The 16,342-nt window shown below is 39.7% G+C and overlaps 1 protein-coding gene across 1 annotated transcript in view; it reads left to right on the forward strand.

Annotated features, from left to right (window-relative positions):
* Positions 1-16,342, forward strand: part of LOC137437433 (protein FAM3D) — a 115,156-nt gene that overhangs the window by 72,752 nt on the left and 26,062 nt on the right. Inside the window, exon 8 of the mRNA XM_068131749.2 lies at positions 50-173. Within this exon, the coding sequence (XP_067987850.2) occupies positions 50-173 (124 nt within the window). The remainder of the gene's footprint in view (positions 1-49; positions 174-16,342) is intronic.

A 16,342-nucleotide genomic window follows, 5' to 3' on the forward strand; every position in this document is an offset into this window, starting at 1 on the left:
CCCTCAACTTGGTTTTACCTCCTTGTGATTACATTTTGTCATATTTCAGGATGACGACAGAGATCAAGGATTATTTTAAGAAATTGGGAAGCAGTGCCGTTGATTCGCTGAAATTCCGAGACAGCTGGGTCTTTGTTGGGACTTTAGGGCCCATGAAGAGTCATTTTGAAAAGGTACGAACATCGAACAATTGGTATCCCATGCACTCTGAATTCAAGGTTTGATTGTCTACATGTATGAATTCAGGGTTTGATTGTTTACATGTATGAATTCAGGGTTTGATTGTTTACATGTATGAATTCAGGGTTTGATTGTTTACATGTATGAATTCAGGGTTTGATTGTTTATATGTATGAATTCAGGGTTTGATTGTTTACATGTATGAATTCAGGGTTTGATTGTTTACATGTATGAATTCAGGGTTTGATTGTTTATATGTATGAATTCAGGGTTTGATTGTTTACATGTATGAATTCAGGGTTTGATTGTCTACATGTATGAATTCAGGGTTTGATTGTTTACATGTATGAATTCAGGGTTTGATTGTTTATATGTATGAATTCAGGGGTTTGATTGTTTACATGTATGAATTCAGGGTTTGATTGTTTACATGTATGAATTCAGGGTTTGATTGTTTATATGTATGAATTCAGGGGTTTGATTGTTTACATGTATGAATTCAGGGTTTGATTGTTTACATGTATGAATTCAGGGTTTGATTGTTTATATGTATGAATTCAGGGTTTGATTGTTTACATGTATGAATTCAGGGTTTGATTGTCTACATGTATGAATTCAGGGTTTGATTGTTTACATGTATGAATTCAGGGTTTGATTGTTTATATGTATGAATTCAGGGTTTGATTGTTTATATGTATGAATTCAAGGGTTTGATTGTTTATATGTATGAATTCAAGGGTTTGATTGTTTATATGTATGAATTCAAGGTTTGATTGTTTATATGTATGAATTCAGGGTTTGATTGTTTATATGTATGAATTCAGGGTTTGATTGTCTACATGTATGAATTCAGGGTTTGATTGTTTATATGTATGAATTCAGGGTTTGATTGTTTATATGTATGAATTCAAGGTTTGATTGTTTATATGTATGAATTCAAGGGTTTGATTGTTTATATGTATGAATTCAGGGGTTTGATTGTTTATATGTATGAATTCAGGGGTTTGATTGTTTATATGTATGAATTCAGGGTTTGATTGTTTATATGTATGAATTCAGGGGTTTGATTGTTTATATGTATGAATTCAGGGTTTGATTGTCTACATGTATGAATTCAGGGTTTGATTGTTTATATGTATGAATTCAGGGTTTGATTGTTTATATGTATGAATTCAGGGTTTGATTGTTTATATGTATGAATTCAGGGTTTGATTGTTTATATGTATGAATTCAGGGTTTGATTGTTTATATGTATGAATTCAGGGTTTGATTGTTTATATGTATGAATTCAGGGTTTGATTGTTTATATGTATGAATTCAAGGTTTGATTGTTTATATGTATGAATTCAGGGTTTGATTGTTTATATGTATGAATTCAGGGTTTGATTGTTTATATGTATGAATTCAGGGTTTCATTGTTTATATGTATGAATTCAGGGGTTTGATTGTTTATATGTATGAATTCAAGGTTTGATTGTTTATATGTATGAATTCAGGGTTTGATTGTTTATATGTATGAATTCAGGGTTTGATTGTTTATATGTATGAATTCAGGGTTTGATTGTTTATATGTATGAATTCAGGGTTTGATTGTTTATATGTATGAATTCAGGGTTTGATTGTTTACATGTATGAATTCAGGGTTTGATTGTTTATATGTATGAATTCAGGGGTTTGATTGTTTATATGTATGAATTCAGGGTTTGATTGTTTATATGTATGAATTCAGGGTTTGATTGTTTATATGTATGAATTCAGGGTTTGATTGTTTACATGTATGAATTCAGGGTTTGATTGTTTACATGTATGAATTCAGGGTTTGATTGTTTATATGTATGAATTCAGGGTTTGATTGTTTACATGTATGAATTCAGGGTTTGATTGTTTTTATGTATGAATTCAGGGTTTGATTGTTTACATGTATGAATTCAGGGTTTGATTGTTTATATGTATGAATTCAGGGTTTGATTGTTTATATGTATGAATTCAGGGTTTGATTGTTTATATGTATGAATTCAAGGTTTGATTGTCTACATGTATGAATTCAGGGTTTGATTGTTTATATGTATGAATTCAGGGTTTGATTGTTTATATGTATGAATTCAGGGTTTGATTGTCTACATGTATGAATTCAGGGTTTGATTGTTTATATGTATGAATTCAGGGTTTGATTGTTTATATGTATGAATTCAGGGTTTGATTGTTTATATGTATGAATTCAGGGTTTGATTGTTTATATGTATGAATTCAGGGTTTGATTGTTTATATGTATGAATTCAGGGTTTGATTGTTTATATGTATGAATTCAGGGTTTGATTGTCTACATGTATGAATTCAGGGGTTTGATTGTTTATATGTATGAATTCAGGGTTTGATTGTTTATATGTATGAATTCAGGGTTTGATTGTTTACATGTATGAATTCAGGGGTTTGATTGTTTATATGTATGAATTCAGGGTTTCATTGTTTATATGTATGAATTCAGGGGTTTGATTGTTTATATGTATGAATTCAAGGTTTGATTGTTTATATGTATGAATTCAGGGTTTGATTGTTTATATGTATGAATTCAGGGTTTGATTGTTTATATGTATGAATTCAGGGTTTGATTGTTTATATGTATGAATTCAGGGTTTGATTGTTTATATGTATGAATTCAGGGTTTGATTGTTTACATGTATGAATTCAGGGTTTGATTGTTTATATGTATGAATTCAGGGGTTTGATTGTTTATATGTATGAATTCAGGGTTTGATTGTTTATATGTATGAATTCAGGGTTTGATTGTTTATATGTATGAATTCAGGGTTTGATTGTTTACATGTATGAATTCAGGGTTTGATTGTTTACATGTATGAATTCAGGGTTTGATTGTTTATATGTATGAATTCAGGGTTTGATTGTTTACATGTATGAATTCAGGGTTTGATTGTTTTTATGTATGAATTCAGGGTTTGATTGTTTACATGTATGAATTCAGGGTTTGATTGTTTACATGTATGAATTCAGGGTTTGATTGTTTACATGTATGAATTCAGGGTTTGATTGTTTACATGTATGAATTCAGGGTTTGATTGTTTACATGTATGAATTCAGGGTTTGATTGTTTACATGTATGAATTCAGGGTTTGATTGTTTACATGTATGAATTCAGGGTTTGATTGTTTACATGTATGAATTCAGGGTTTGATTGTTTACATGTATGAATTCAGGGTTTGATTGTTTACATGTATGAATTCAGGGTTTGATTGTTTACATGTATGAATTCAGGGTTTGATTGTTTTTATGTATGAATTCAAGGTTTGATTGTTTATATGTATGAATTCAAGGTTTGATTGTTTACATGTATGAATTCAGGGTTTGATTGTTTATATGTATGAATTCAGGGTTTGATTGTTTACATGTATGAATTCAGGGTTTGATTGTTTATATGTATGAATTCAGGGGTTTGATTGTTTATATGTATGAATTCAGGGTTTGATTGTTTATATGTATGAATTCAGGGTTTGATTGTTTATATGTATGAATTCAGGGTTTGATTGTTTACATGTATGAATTCAGGGTTTGATTGTTTACATGTATGAATTCAGGGTTTGATTGTTTATATGTATGAATTCAGGGGTTTGATTGTTTATATGTATGAATTCAAGGTTTGATTGTTTATATGTATGAATTCAGGGTTTGATTGTCTACATGTATGAATTCAGGGTTTGATTGTTTATATGTATGAATTCAAGGTTTGATTGTTTATATGTATGAATTCAGGGTTTGATTGTTTATATGTATGAATTCAGGGTTTGATTGTTTATATGTATGAATTCAGGGTTTGATTGTTTATATGTATGAATTCAAGGTTTGATTGTTTATATGTATGAATTCAAGGTTTGATTGTTTATATGTATGAATTCAGGGTTTGATTGTCTACATGTATGAATTCAGGGTTTGATTGTTTATATGTATGAATTCAAGGTTTGATTGTTTATATGTATGAATTCAGGGTTTGATTGTTTATATGTATGAATTCAAGGTTTGATTGTTTATATGTATGAATTCAGCATTTGATTGTTTATATGTATGAATTCAGGGTTTGATTGTTTATATGTATGAATTCAAGGTTTGATTGTTTATATGTATGAATTCAGCATTTGATTGTTTATATGTATGAATTCAAGGTTTGATTGTTTATATGTATGAATTCAAGGTTTGATTGTTTACATGTATGAATTCAGGGTTTGATTGTTTATATGTATGAATTCAAGGTTTGATTGTTTATATGTATGAATTCAGGGTTTGATTGTTTATATGTATGAATTCAGCGTTTGATTGTTTATATGTATGAATTCAAGGTTTGATTGTTTATATGTATGAATTCAAGGTTTGATTGTTTATATGTATGAATTCAAGGTTTGATTGTTTACATGTATGAATTCAGGGTTTGATTGTTTATATGTATGAATTCAAGGTTTGATTGTTTACATGTATGAATTCAAGGTTTGATTGTTTATATGTATGAATTCAGCATTTGATTGTTTATATGTATGAATTCAGGGTTTGATTGTTTATATGTATGAATTCAAGGTTTGATTGTTTATATGTATGAATTCAGCATTTGATTGTTTATATGTATGAATTCAAGGTTTGATTGTTTATATGTATGAATTCAGGGTTTGATTGTTTATATGTATGAATTCAAGGTTTGATTGTTTATATGTATGAATTCAGCATTTGATTGTCCATATGTATGAATTCAAGGGTTTGATTGTTTATATGTATGAATTCAAGGTTTGATTGTTTATATGTATGAATTCAAGGGTTTGATTGTTTATATGTATGAATTCAGGGTTTGATTGTTTATATGTATGAATTCAAGGTTTGATTGTTTATATGTATGAATTCAGGGTTTGATTGTTTATATGTATGAATTCAGGGTTTGATTGTTTATATGTATGAATTCAAGGTTTGATTGTTTATATGTATGAATTCAAGGTTTGATTGTTTATATGTATGAATTCAAGGTTTGATTGTTTATATGTATGAATTCAAGGTTTGATTGTTTATATGTATGAATTCAGGGTTTGATTGTTTATATGTATGAATTCAAGGTTTGATTGTTTATATGTATGAATTCAAGGTTTGATTGTTTATATGTATGAATTCAGGGTTTGATTGTTTATATGTATGAATTCAGGGTTTGATTGTTTATATGTATGAATTCAGGGTTTGATTGTTTATATGTATGAATTCAAGGTTTGATTGTTTATATGTATGAATTCAGGGTTTGATTGTTTACATGTATGAATTCAGGGTTTGATTGTTTATATGTATGAATTCAAGGTTTGATTGTTTATATGTATGAATTCAAGGTTTGATTGTTTACATGTATGAATTCAGGGTTTGATTGTTTATATGTATGAATTCAAGGTTTGATTGTTTATATGTATGAATTCAAGGTTTGATTGTTTACATGTATGAATTCAGGGTTTGATTGTTTATATGTATGAATTCAGGGTTTGATTGTTTATATGTATGAATTCAAGGTTTGATTGTTTATATGTATGAATTCAAGGTTTGATTGTTTACATGTATGAATTCAGGGTTTGATTGTTTACATGTATGAATTCAAGGTTTGATTGTTTATATGTATGAATTCAAGGTTTGATTGTTTACATGTATGAATTCAAGGTTTGATTGTTTATATGTATGAATTCAAGGTTTGATTGTTTATATGTATGAATTCAGGGTTTGATTGTTTATATGTATGAATTCAAGGTTTGATTGTTTATATGTATGAATTCAAGGTTTGATTGTTTACATGTATGAATTCAGGGTTTGATTGTTTACATGTATGAATTCAGGGTTTGATTGTTTATATGTATGAATTCAAGGTTTGATTGTTTATATGTATGAATTCAAGGTTTGATTGTTTATATGTATGAATTCAGGGTTTGATTGTTTACATGTATGAATTCAGGGTTTGATTGTTTATATGTATGAATTCAAGGTTTGATTGTTTATATGTATGAATTCAAGGTTTGATTGTTTATATGTATGAATTCAGGGTTTGATTGTCTACATGTATGAATTCAGGGTTTGATTGTTTATATGTATGAATTCAAGGGTTTGATTGTTTATATGTATGAATTCAGGGTTTGATTGTCTACATGTATGAATTCAGGGTTTGATTGTTTAGATGTATGAATTCAGGGTTTGATTGTTTATATGTATGAATTCAATGGTTTGATTGTTTATATGTATGAATTCAAGGGTTTGATTGTTTATATGTATGAATTCAGGGTTTGATTGTCTACATGTATGAATTCAGGGTTTGATTGTTTATATGTATGAATTCAGGGTTTGATTGTTTATATGTATGAATTCAAGGGTTTGATTGTTTATATGTATGAATTCAAGGGTTTGATTGTTTATATGTATGAATTCAGGGTTTGATTGTCTACATGTATGAATTCAGGGTTTGATTGTTTAGATGTATGAATTCAGGGTTTGATTGTTTATATGTATGAATTCAAGGTTTGATTGTTTATATGTATGAATTCAAGGTTTGATTGTTTATATGTATGAATTCAGCGTTTGATTGTTTATATGTATGAATTCAGCGTTTGATTGTTTATATGTATGAATTCAGCGTTTGATTGTTTATATGTATGAATTCAAGGGTTTGATTGTTTATATGTATGAATTCAGCGTTTGATTGTTTATATGTATGAATTCAAGGTTTGATTGTTTATATGTATGAATTCAGCGTTTGATTGTTTATATGTATGAATTCAAGGTTTGATTGTTTATATGTATGAATTCAGCGTTTGATTGTTTATATGTATGAATTCAGCGTTTGATTGTTTATATGTATGAATTCAAGGGTTTGATTGTTTATATGTATGAATTCAGCGTTTGATTGTTTATATGTATGAATTCAAGGTTTGATTGTTTATATGTATGAATTCAGCGTTTGATTGTTTATATGTATGAATTCAAGGTTTGATTGTTTATATGTATGAATTCAGCGTTTGATTGTTTATATGTATGAATTCAAGGGTTTGATTGTTTATATGTATGAATTCAGTGTTTGATTGTTTATATGTATGAATTCAGGGGTTTGATTGTTTATATGTATGAATTCAGCGTTTGATTGTCCATATGTATGAATTCAAGGTTTGATTGTTTATATGTATGAATTCAGCGTTTGATTGTTTATATGTATGAATTCAAGGGTTTGATTGTTTATATGTATGAATTATGAATTCAGCGTTTGATTGTCCATATGTATGAATTCAAGGTTTGATTGTTTATATGTATGAATTCAGCGTTTGATTGTTTATATGTATGAATTCAGGGTTTGATTGTTTATATGTATGAATTCAAGGTTTGATTGTTTATATGTATGAATTCAAGGTTTGATTGTTTATATGTATGAATTCAGCATATTTGATTGTTTGATTCAATTTCAATTTGATTGTTTTGTTTTTGTATGAATTCAGGGTTTGATTGTTTATATGTATGAATTCAGGGTTTGATTGTTTATATGTATGAATTCAGGGTTTGATTGTTTATATTGTTACAGACGCGGTTGTGGATGTTGGTTTACCGAGCGGTTTGGTATGACCGCGTCTGCACGTTTACCCGATTATACTCGAACCTTGGCCGAGTCGCGCTACGCTAGATCAATGAAGGAAAAGGACACAACGGCTGGGATTAAAATGACACGACACCAGGGATACGGTTCTCAAGACCTCCGGAGGAGGTTATATTAGGGCGGAAGGTCAGATTACAACGACAAGAGGGACAGCATAGGAAGATAGGCACTTAGACACAGTCTTATCTAGCCCCGACAGACGACAGATAAACGGGACAAAACTGACTCACACGGGGATTGATGGCAAGGAAAGCGGGCAGTCGATGGCTCAAGGTGCACTCTTGGCTCAAGGACAGAATCGACAAGGTCTGGTCCAGAGATGCGGGAGGTCTCTCTCAGCGCTAGAAGGTGGTGACTGGCTCTTCTTCAAGCTCGGGGCGCATCTCACGTCACGTCCGGTAAGTGGCTGCGTATATCCGGCGGGGAGTGACACGCCCTCGGCTAGTTAGCTCCGCCCCAGATGGAATCGGTCCGCCCTTCTTATTGGGTGCGGGGGGGCCACCGGGCTCCGCCTTTGACGAGGAGCTGACAGGGAGCCCCTTCGTGGTAACCCCGTCGGAGCGCATGGTCAATGGCGGCTAACCGAGCCGGTGTGAGGACGCACACTCCCCCGCGCCGCACCGCCCCCATTCTCCTCTGTTGTTGTAGTTGTCGTTGTTGTTGTTTCATGGGGAAGATGGGAGGAGGTAAGGGGAGGTCCTAAACTCACTACTGGTGCCATACAATCACATTCTGGTGCAACGAAGAGTCAGAATTAATGGAAACGAGTCCTTAACTGACATAGACTAAGAATAACTAGCAAGATGTCCGAAAGTTGTCTACGTGAGATGCGGTGGACCTGGGCACGACATTTAATGGGGGAAAAAGGGGAAGGTCGGTTCTACAGAGTGTTATTTACAGGCAATGGGACTAGGGAATGGAGGATTGGGGATAGTTGGGGAGTATTGGGGAAATAGGGGAGTATTTACAAGCGGATATTGAGGCCAAGTCTCATATCCGCAACATTGCACCCTTCTCTACCCTCGGGGCGTCCCGACCCGATAAATTTTTACCTATTTTAGTGTGGCACTCAGATGTAGTTCCCTCTACTATTAACTCTACCCTGAGTGCGACAGTTTTACAGATATTCACAAACGAGTAAATATGTCCCCCTGCGACGTTGCACCCTTCTCCTCACAGAAACACACCCACAGGATAACCGAATCGCGGAAAGAATTCTCAAACTAAACATACAGCCGGTAGGGAGCATTATTTACAAGACTACGCTGATATTTACACTACGATCCAGGACCTGTTTTTGGAGGAACACATGCAGATGTTATGCATAGAGAGAGCACGCATGCCAGCATCGATACACCAACCCACGAGTGCTCTGTGGCCTTACGGCCTTTAATAACGTGCAGAGCACCCCTTCCCAGCACCAAAAGCACCACCCCATCACACAGTCAGCACCATCCGGTGCACCAATAAAGTGTTTATAAATCACCGGTGGTGTCGCAGCCGGCCGATGTTCTGCCGCTGGTCTTGCCTTCGTGTGGTGCACTTGGTGTTCTTGCCTCTTTCAAAAAAATAAAGAAAGGCGCCAACCGCGTCCATTTCTGTATTGTGGCCGTCAGGTGGCCAACTATAAGTGGTTCACCTTGTATGGCATAGGTGCCACGTTGACCCATAGGTCCATCAATGGGTGGTGCTTGGCCGCAAAAGAACTGCGGTCCATTGTGGGTGGCCACCAAAATTGCGGTCCATATGGTGTATCGATCCAGGCAGCAAGCAGCGAAAGTGCAGGCCCACAACTGCGTAGCCAGCACCTCTCTCTCCTCTCTCTCTGCCCCAAAGCCAGATCCTCGGAGGTGGGAGACAAAAGAAGCAGACAAGTGAGTAAGGTGGTAAGGGCGCAAAAGTGCACGCAATATAAGATGATGCACACTGGGGGGCACATGGGAACCAGGTGAGACAGGTACGTTCCTACCGTACGCCCCGCCCCACCAGGTAACCTACATGGCCCCTCCCTTACCCCTTACTGTATCCACAAAACACAACACTACCCATAAACATCTACTTTACAAATCAACAAACATCCCTACTGTCTTCCCCGTTCCTCCCATATACCAAATTCGTCTTCTCTCCCTCCTAACCAATCAAATTTGCCATTTTCAACTCCCATCAAAATTTGCCATCTCCAACTCAACATCATAATTTGCTATCACCAATTCATCATCAGTCCCTCCTAGGGAGGGAGAGATGGAATCACCCCAATGTCTCATCCACGTCGTGATGCGTCTCACAAATCCACACAATTCTCATTTCCTGCAACAGAACAAAGAAAACACAGGTGTGGAGTCATCATCATCACCACAGGTAAGTGGCTGCGTATGGTGCGACAGGTTCATCAATCCTAACTATTTCCTAAATGACTTTAACAACTTTACACTACCCGGGGTCTTTCTCCGGCCAAACCATTGGCCCTCTTACACTATGGGTTCTAAAAACCAATTCCCATTGGCCAAACTGTGGTGCTTTTCCATTTTGGGGTCTCACTCCCCCGATTCATCTCCCGGTGCCCTCGCACAATTTCTGGGCTGTGGCGTGTACCTCTCCCAGCGGGTCTACCCACCTGCACACCTCCACCACTGCAGTTGCCTCCGAGCTTACCTGCTCCTTACCCTAACCTAACTACCTGGGGAAGGCCCTCTGGCGCTCTCCCCACTCGGTGCCCTCTCTGGCACTGGGCTGCCCGATCCACACCCGGGATCCTCAGGCACCCACTCACAACTACCGGCTCCCAGAGCCCACCTGCGGCCTCACTTGGCCGACATCCTCACAGTGGTGGAGTGCCCAACCAACTACACACACTAACAGGCTACACGCCCAGCCATTTCCACAACACTAATGCACCCATCCACAGTACCATTCTGTCACCCGCACCACAGATGCCAATATCCAACCACAATTTACCTGTACCCTCTACCTAACACTTACACTACCCGCCCCGGGTATCCGTGATGGGGGTCCACTCTTCCCCCATTCACACCTTCGCACCAGGCACACCACTCCGTACCACTTACTCCAACTCTCTCCACACACCTGTACTTGCACACCTGTGCTCTCATTCTTGGTGCCGCCTGCACCCTTCTCTCCCCAAGCGCATTCGCGCTGATCCACACACTCACTACTCACACACTACTCCACACACCTGTCCAGTTGCACACCTGTGCAATCACACCTGTTCAATTCTCACACACACAGCATCATCTCAGCTAACTACTCCCCTCTGAAACTTGCGCTTCCCAGTCGTCCCTTTAAACTATTGCGCTCCCTCGTCATTATCATCCATACTAATCTACCTGCGTCCCCACTACAGGTATCAGTCACTAACTAAACTTAACGTCACCTAATGTCATCTTCGCTAGATCCCTACAATATAACCTAACCCACCCGGGCTAGTTTTCACTGCCATACACCCCATAAGCTATTGCTCCTTTGCCCCACTTGTGGGAAGGGCGGCAGGGATGCCAGCCTTACCCACCGGGCCCATCGCTCACTACCAATTTTGCACATCAAATTTCCACAAATCAAAAATTTGCCAATCACTACCCATCATCTGCCAATCACTACTGCCAATCCCTTGCCAATCATCAAATTTTGTTTTTCTCTAATTTTGGGTCCAAAACACTAACCTCATCACCCAGTCTACTCACTAATGCCTCTCGGTGCGCCAATTCCTGTCCAAAGCCCGGCTTCGTAAAGCCAAGCCATGAATGCGGGTTGTTCTGTGCCAGCGGCTGGATGCGTCCGGCACTCGGTGCAGGGACGGGGGCTTACCCGGGCCGAGATCCCACGCACCATCTCGGCGTGGAGCCATCCAATGTCCCGATCTCGACCTGCCGGACTGCCTCAACAAAAAGTGGTCGCCATGACGATCCTTTCTATCGGGCTGCCCGCTCCGCCTAGTGGAGCACGGACGCAGCCGTTCAAAGCGAGGCCCAGCACGCACCGAGGGCCCGATTCGGCTAAACGTCGCTCTAACCTCTAAACCGGTTACCGTCGATGCCTCACCTGGACGCTTACACCCCGCAGCCCGTTCCTTGCTCACACATCCAGCCGTGCCCATGCTCCTCGTACCTTTCCTTACACACCCAGGTACACCCATTCCACTCACAGCCTTGGTCACACACCTGACCACCAAACACTTTGGCACACATTCGTTGGTCGCACACCTCACCAACACACCTCTTCGCGCCCCCTCCTCTGTGACAATCACAGGTGTGCTCTCATTCGCACACCCAACCACGTGCCTCACCACCAACTCCAGCGTGCATTCCCACTCATGCTCTACCATTCCAGGTGTGCATCCTTCCATCCCAGGTGTACATCCTCGCTCACCTGTCACAACCAACTCACTCTCCTTGTCACTCTCACTACTCTCACCTCCATTCTTGACAGCGCTCTCACCCTTACTCCCGACAGCGCACTCTTTCCTCATGCACCTGTCCGTTACACACCTTTCTCACGCACACTCTCCCGTCACACCCTCTGTAACACTCACCACAGGCGTGCATTCTTCCTTGCCTTTGACAGCGCACTCTTTCCCCATGCACCTGTCCGTCACACACCTTTCTCGCGCACACTCCTGCGCACACTCTCCCGTCACACCCTCTGTAACACTCACCACACCGCGCTTCCATGTGCTCCCTCACACCCGCGCTACGACCGACTCACTCTCGCCAGCACCCTCACTCCTTGGCACGCACTTTTTCCTCACACACCCCAGAGTCTGACTTTCTCCCACACCTCCTCTTTCGCACACCAGACCTGTCGCACACTTCACCAACGGCCTCTCACGAACACCCGGGTCCATCTCGACCCCCAAGCTTCTTAAATCACCTGGCGCATCATACGCACGACCATATTGGTCACCACTTACACCGGGTCCTCTTCCTCTTCGCTTCTCCTCCATCACCTGCGAATCCCTCATCCGGTTAATGAGCACATCATCACGATCCAAACACAGACTTTGGACCAATTCTTTTATCTCCTCTTTTATCTCTTTCTTATCCCCTCTCCGTCGCTTCTTAATTTCGCTCACCCCTTCTTCCACTTCTTCTAATTTCTGCTTCACCTCTTTTATTCCCCGGTACGTCTCCTCAAGCTCGTCCTCCAAGGCTACCTTGACCGTTTCCAGGTGCGTCCTCACCTGCTGGTCCTTCGTCTCCATTACCTCTATCACCTCGTCCAACCTCGTTGTCAGTCCCTCACGTACCATCTGACATTCCCTCTTCGTCGCTATCAAGTCGTCTTTTAGTTCTTTCTGTGTCGCTTTTAAACCTCCTAATACCGCAGTGTTCCTTTGAACCTGCTCCGTTAGTCCTTTTTGTCCCTCCGTCAGCTGTTCCACCTCCTGCGTCAGGTCCTCTATGCCCCCTTGTAACTTTACAGTCCCCTTTCTCACCTCCTTCTCCATGTGCTCCTTACAGTGCCTCACCTCCTCGCGCACTCCTCCGACCTCCTCACTCACTCCTCTTCTGATCTCCTCTCCCATCACTTGCATCTCCTGCCCAGATGCCACCCTCATCTGCTCCATTTCCTCCCTGTGAGCATCCAGTTTGGTTTCTACCCCCATTCTAACCCCCTCTATCTTCTGCCCCATTTGGTTAACTTCCCTTTCCGCTTGGTCCCTCATGTCCCTCAATTTGCCTTCCATCCTGTTTTCTAACCCCTCTAACCCATTTTGCATCCCTTCCATTTGATTCTCTTGAGCGGCCATTCTGTTTTCTACCCCCATTAACCCATTTCTCACCTCTTTTATCCCGTTGTCTAACCCCTCAAAATTATTGTCTAACTTCCCAATTTTCTTGTCTAACTCCTCAAAATTATTGTCCAACTTCCCAAATTTCTTGTCTAATCCCTTAAAATTATTGTCTAACCCCTCACCGGTACCCCTCGCTTAGTCCCTCATTACCCCCATTTGGCCCTCTAATCGCTCACTATCAACCCTCATTTGCTCATTCTGAGCCTCCATCCGGTTCCCCATTTGTCCCATACTGCTTTTCAGACCTCTAATTTGGTCTCCCAATTGCTCACCCATTTGTTCCATAAGGGCCCTCATTTGCAACATAAAAAGGTTCGGATCCACCAGGGGCGCTGCCACGGTCGCGGGCGCGGTGACCAGCGAGGCGCCATTTTGCGCCCCCGCAACGTCGGGCGCAACGACGCTATTTTGTGCGTCTGCTACCCTCGCTGCTTCGCTCTCCTCGCGTCCCTCAATTTGGTCCTGGACCGACCCTGCCTCACTCTCCCCTACCGGACCCCAGCTGTCTTGATCCGCCATAGCGCGACTTTCAAAATTCGGGTTTTTATTTCCGTAAAACAAATCAAATTTCGCCGTTATAATTTCGAGCGCGGGAAACGCGCTCCGGATCGAATTCTACCTCCCCAACACCAATTGTTACCCTAGTGGTACAATTGGTGTTCCAAAATTTGGGCCTAATAAATTTAGTCCCAGGTCCGAATCCGACACTCCTGACACCAAATGTTACAGACGCGGTTGTGGATGTTGGTTTACCGAGCGGTTTGGTATGACCGCGTCTGCACGTTTACCCGATTATACTCGAACCTTGGCCGAGTCGCGCTACGCTAGATCAATGAAGGAAAAGGACACAACGGCTGGGATTAAAATGACACGACACCAGGGATACGGTTCTCAAGACCTCCGGAGGAGGTTATATTAGGGCGGAAGGTCAGATTACAACGACAAGAGGGACAGCATAGGAAGATAGGCACTTAGACACAGTCTTATCTAGCCCCGACAGACGACAGATAAACGGGACAAAACTGACTCACACGGGGATTGATGGCAAAGAAAGCGGGCAGTCGATGGCTCAAGGTGCACTCTTGGCTCAAGGACAGAATCGACAAGGTCCGGTCCAGAGATGCGGGAGGTCTCTCTCAGCGCTAGAAGGTGGTGACTGGCTCTTCTTCAAGCTCGGGGCGCATCTCACGTCACGTCCGGTAAGTGGCTGCGTATATCCGGCGGGGAGTGACACGCCCTCGGCTAGTTAGCTCCGCCCCAGATGGAATCGGTCCGCCCTTCTTATTGGGTGCGGGGGGGGCCACCGGGCTCCGCCCTTGACGAGGAGCTGACAGGGAGCCCCTTCGTGGTAACCCCGTCGGAGCGCATGGTCAATGGCGGCTAACCGAGCCGGTGTGAGGACGCACACTCCCCCGCGCCGCGCCGCCCCCATTCTCCTCTGTTGTTGTAGTTGTTGTTGTTGTTGTTGTTTCATGGGGAAGATGGGAGGAGGTAAGGGGAGGTCCTAAACTCACTACTGGTGCCATACAATCACATTCTGGTGCAACGAAGAGTCAGAATTAATGGAAACGAGTCCTTAACTGACATAGACTAAGAATAACTAGCAAGATGTCCGAAAGTTGTCTACGTGAGATGCGGTGGACCTGGGCACGACATTTAATGGGGGAAAAAGGGGAAGGTCGGTTCTACAGAGTGTTATTTACAGGCAATGGGACTAGGGAATGGGGGATTGGGGATAGTTGGGGAGTATTGGGGAAATAGGGGAGTATTTACAAGCGGATATTGAGGCCAAGTCCCATATCCGCAACAATATGTATGAATTCAAGGTTTGATTGTTTATATGTATGAATTCAAGGTTTGATTGTTTATATGTATGAATTCAGGGTTTGATTGTTTATATGTATGAATTCAGGGTTTGATTGTTTATATGTATGAATTCAGGGTTTGATTGTTTATATGTATGAATTCAGGGTTTGATTGTTTATATGTATGAATTCAGGGTTTGATTGTTCATATGTATGAATTCAGGGGTTTGATTGTTTATATGTATGAATTCAGGGGTTTGATTGTTTATATGTATGAATTCAGGGTTTAATTGTTTATATGTATGAATTCAGGGGTTTGATTGTTTTTATGTATGAATTCAAGGTTTGATTGTTTATATGTATGAATTCAGGGGTTTGATTGTTTATATGTATGAATTCAGGGTTTGATTGTTTATATGTATGAATTCAGGGTTTGATTGTTTATATGTATGAATTCAGGGTTTGATTGTTTATATGTATGAATTCAGGGTTTGATTGTTTATATGTATGATTTCAGGGTTTGATTGTTTATATGTATGAATTCAGGGTTTGATTGTTTATATGTATGAATTCAGGGGTTTGATTGTTTATATGTATGAATTCAAGGTTTGATTGTTTAAATGTATGAATTCAAGGGTTTGATTGTTTATATGTATGAATTCAGCGTTTGATTGTTTATATGTATGAATTCAGGGGTTTGATTGTTTATATGTATGAATTCAAGGTTTGATTGTTTATATGTATGAATTCAAGGTTTGATTGTTTATATGTATGAATTCAAGGGTTTGATTGTTTATATGTATGAATTCAGCGTTTGATTGTTTATATGTATGAATTCAGGGTTTGATTGTTCATATGTATGAATTCAAGGGTTTGATTGTTTATATGTATGAATTC

Source organism: Myxine glutinosa, chromosome 12, assembly GCF_964187855.1.
Source record: "Myxine glutinosa chromosome 12, kmMyxGlut1.1, whole genome shotgun sequence".
Taxonomy (NCBI): domain Eukaryota; kingdom Metazoa; phylum Chordata; class Myxini; order Myxiniformes; family Myxinidae; genus Myxine; species Myxine glutinosa.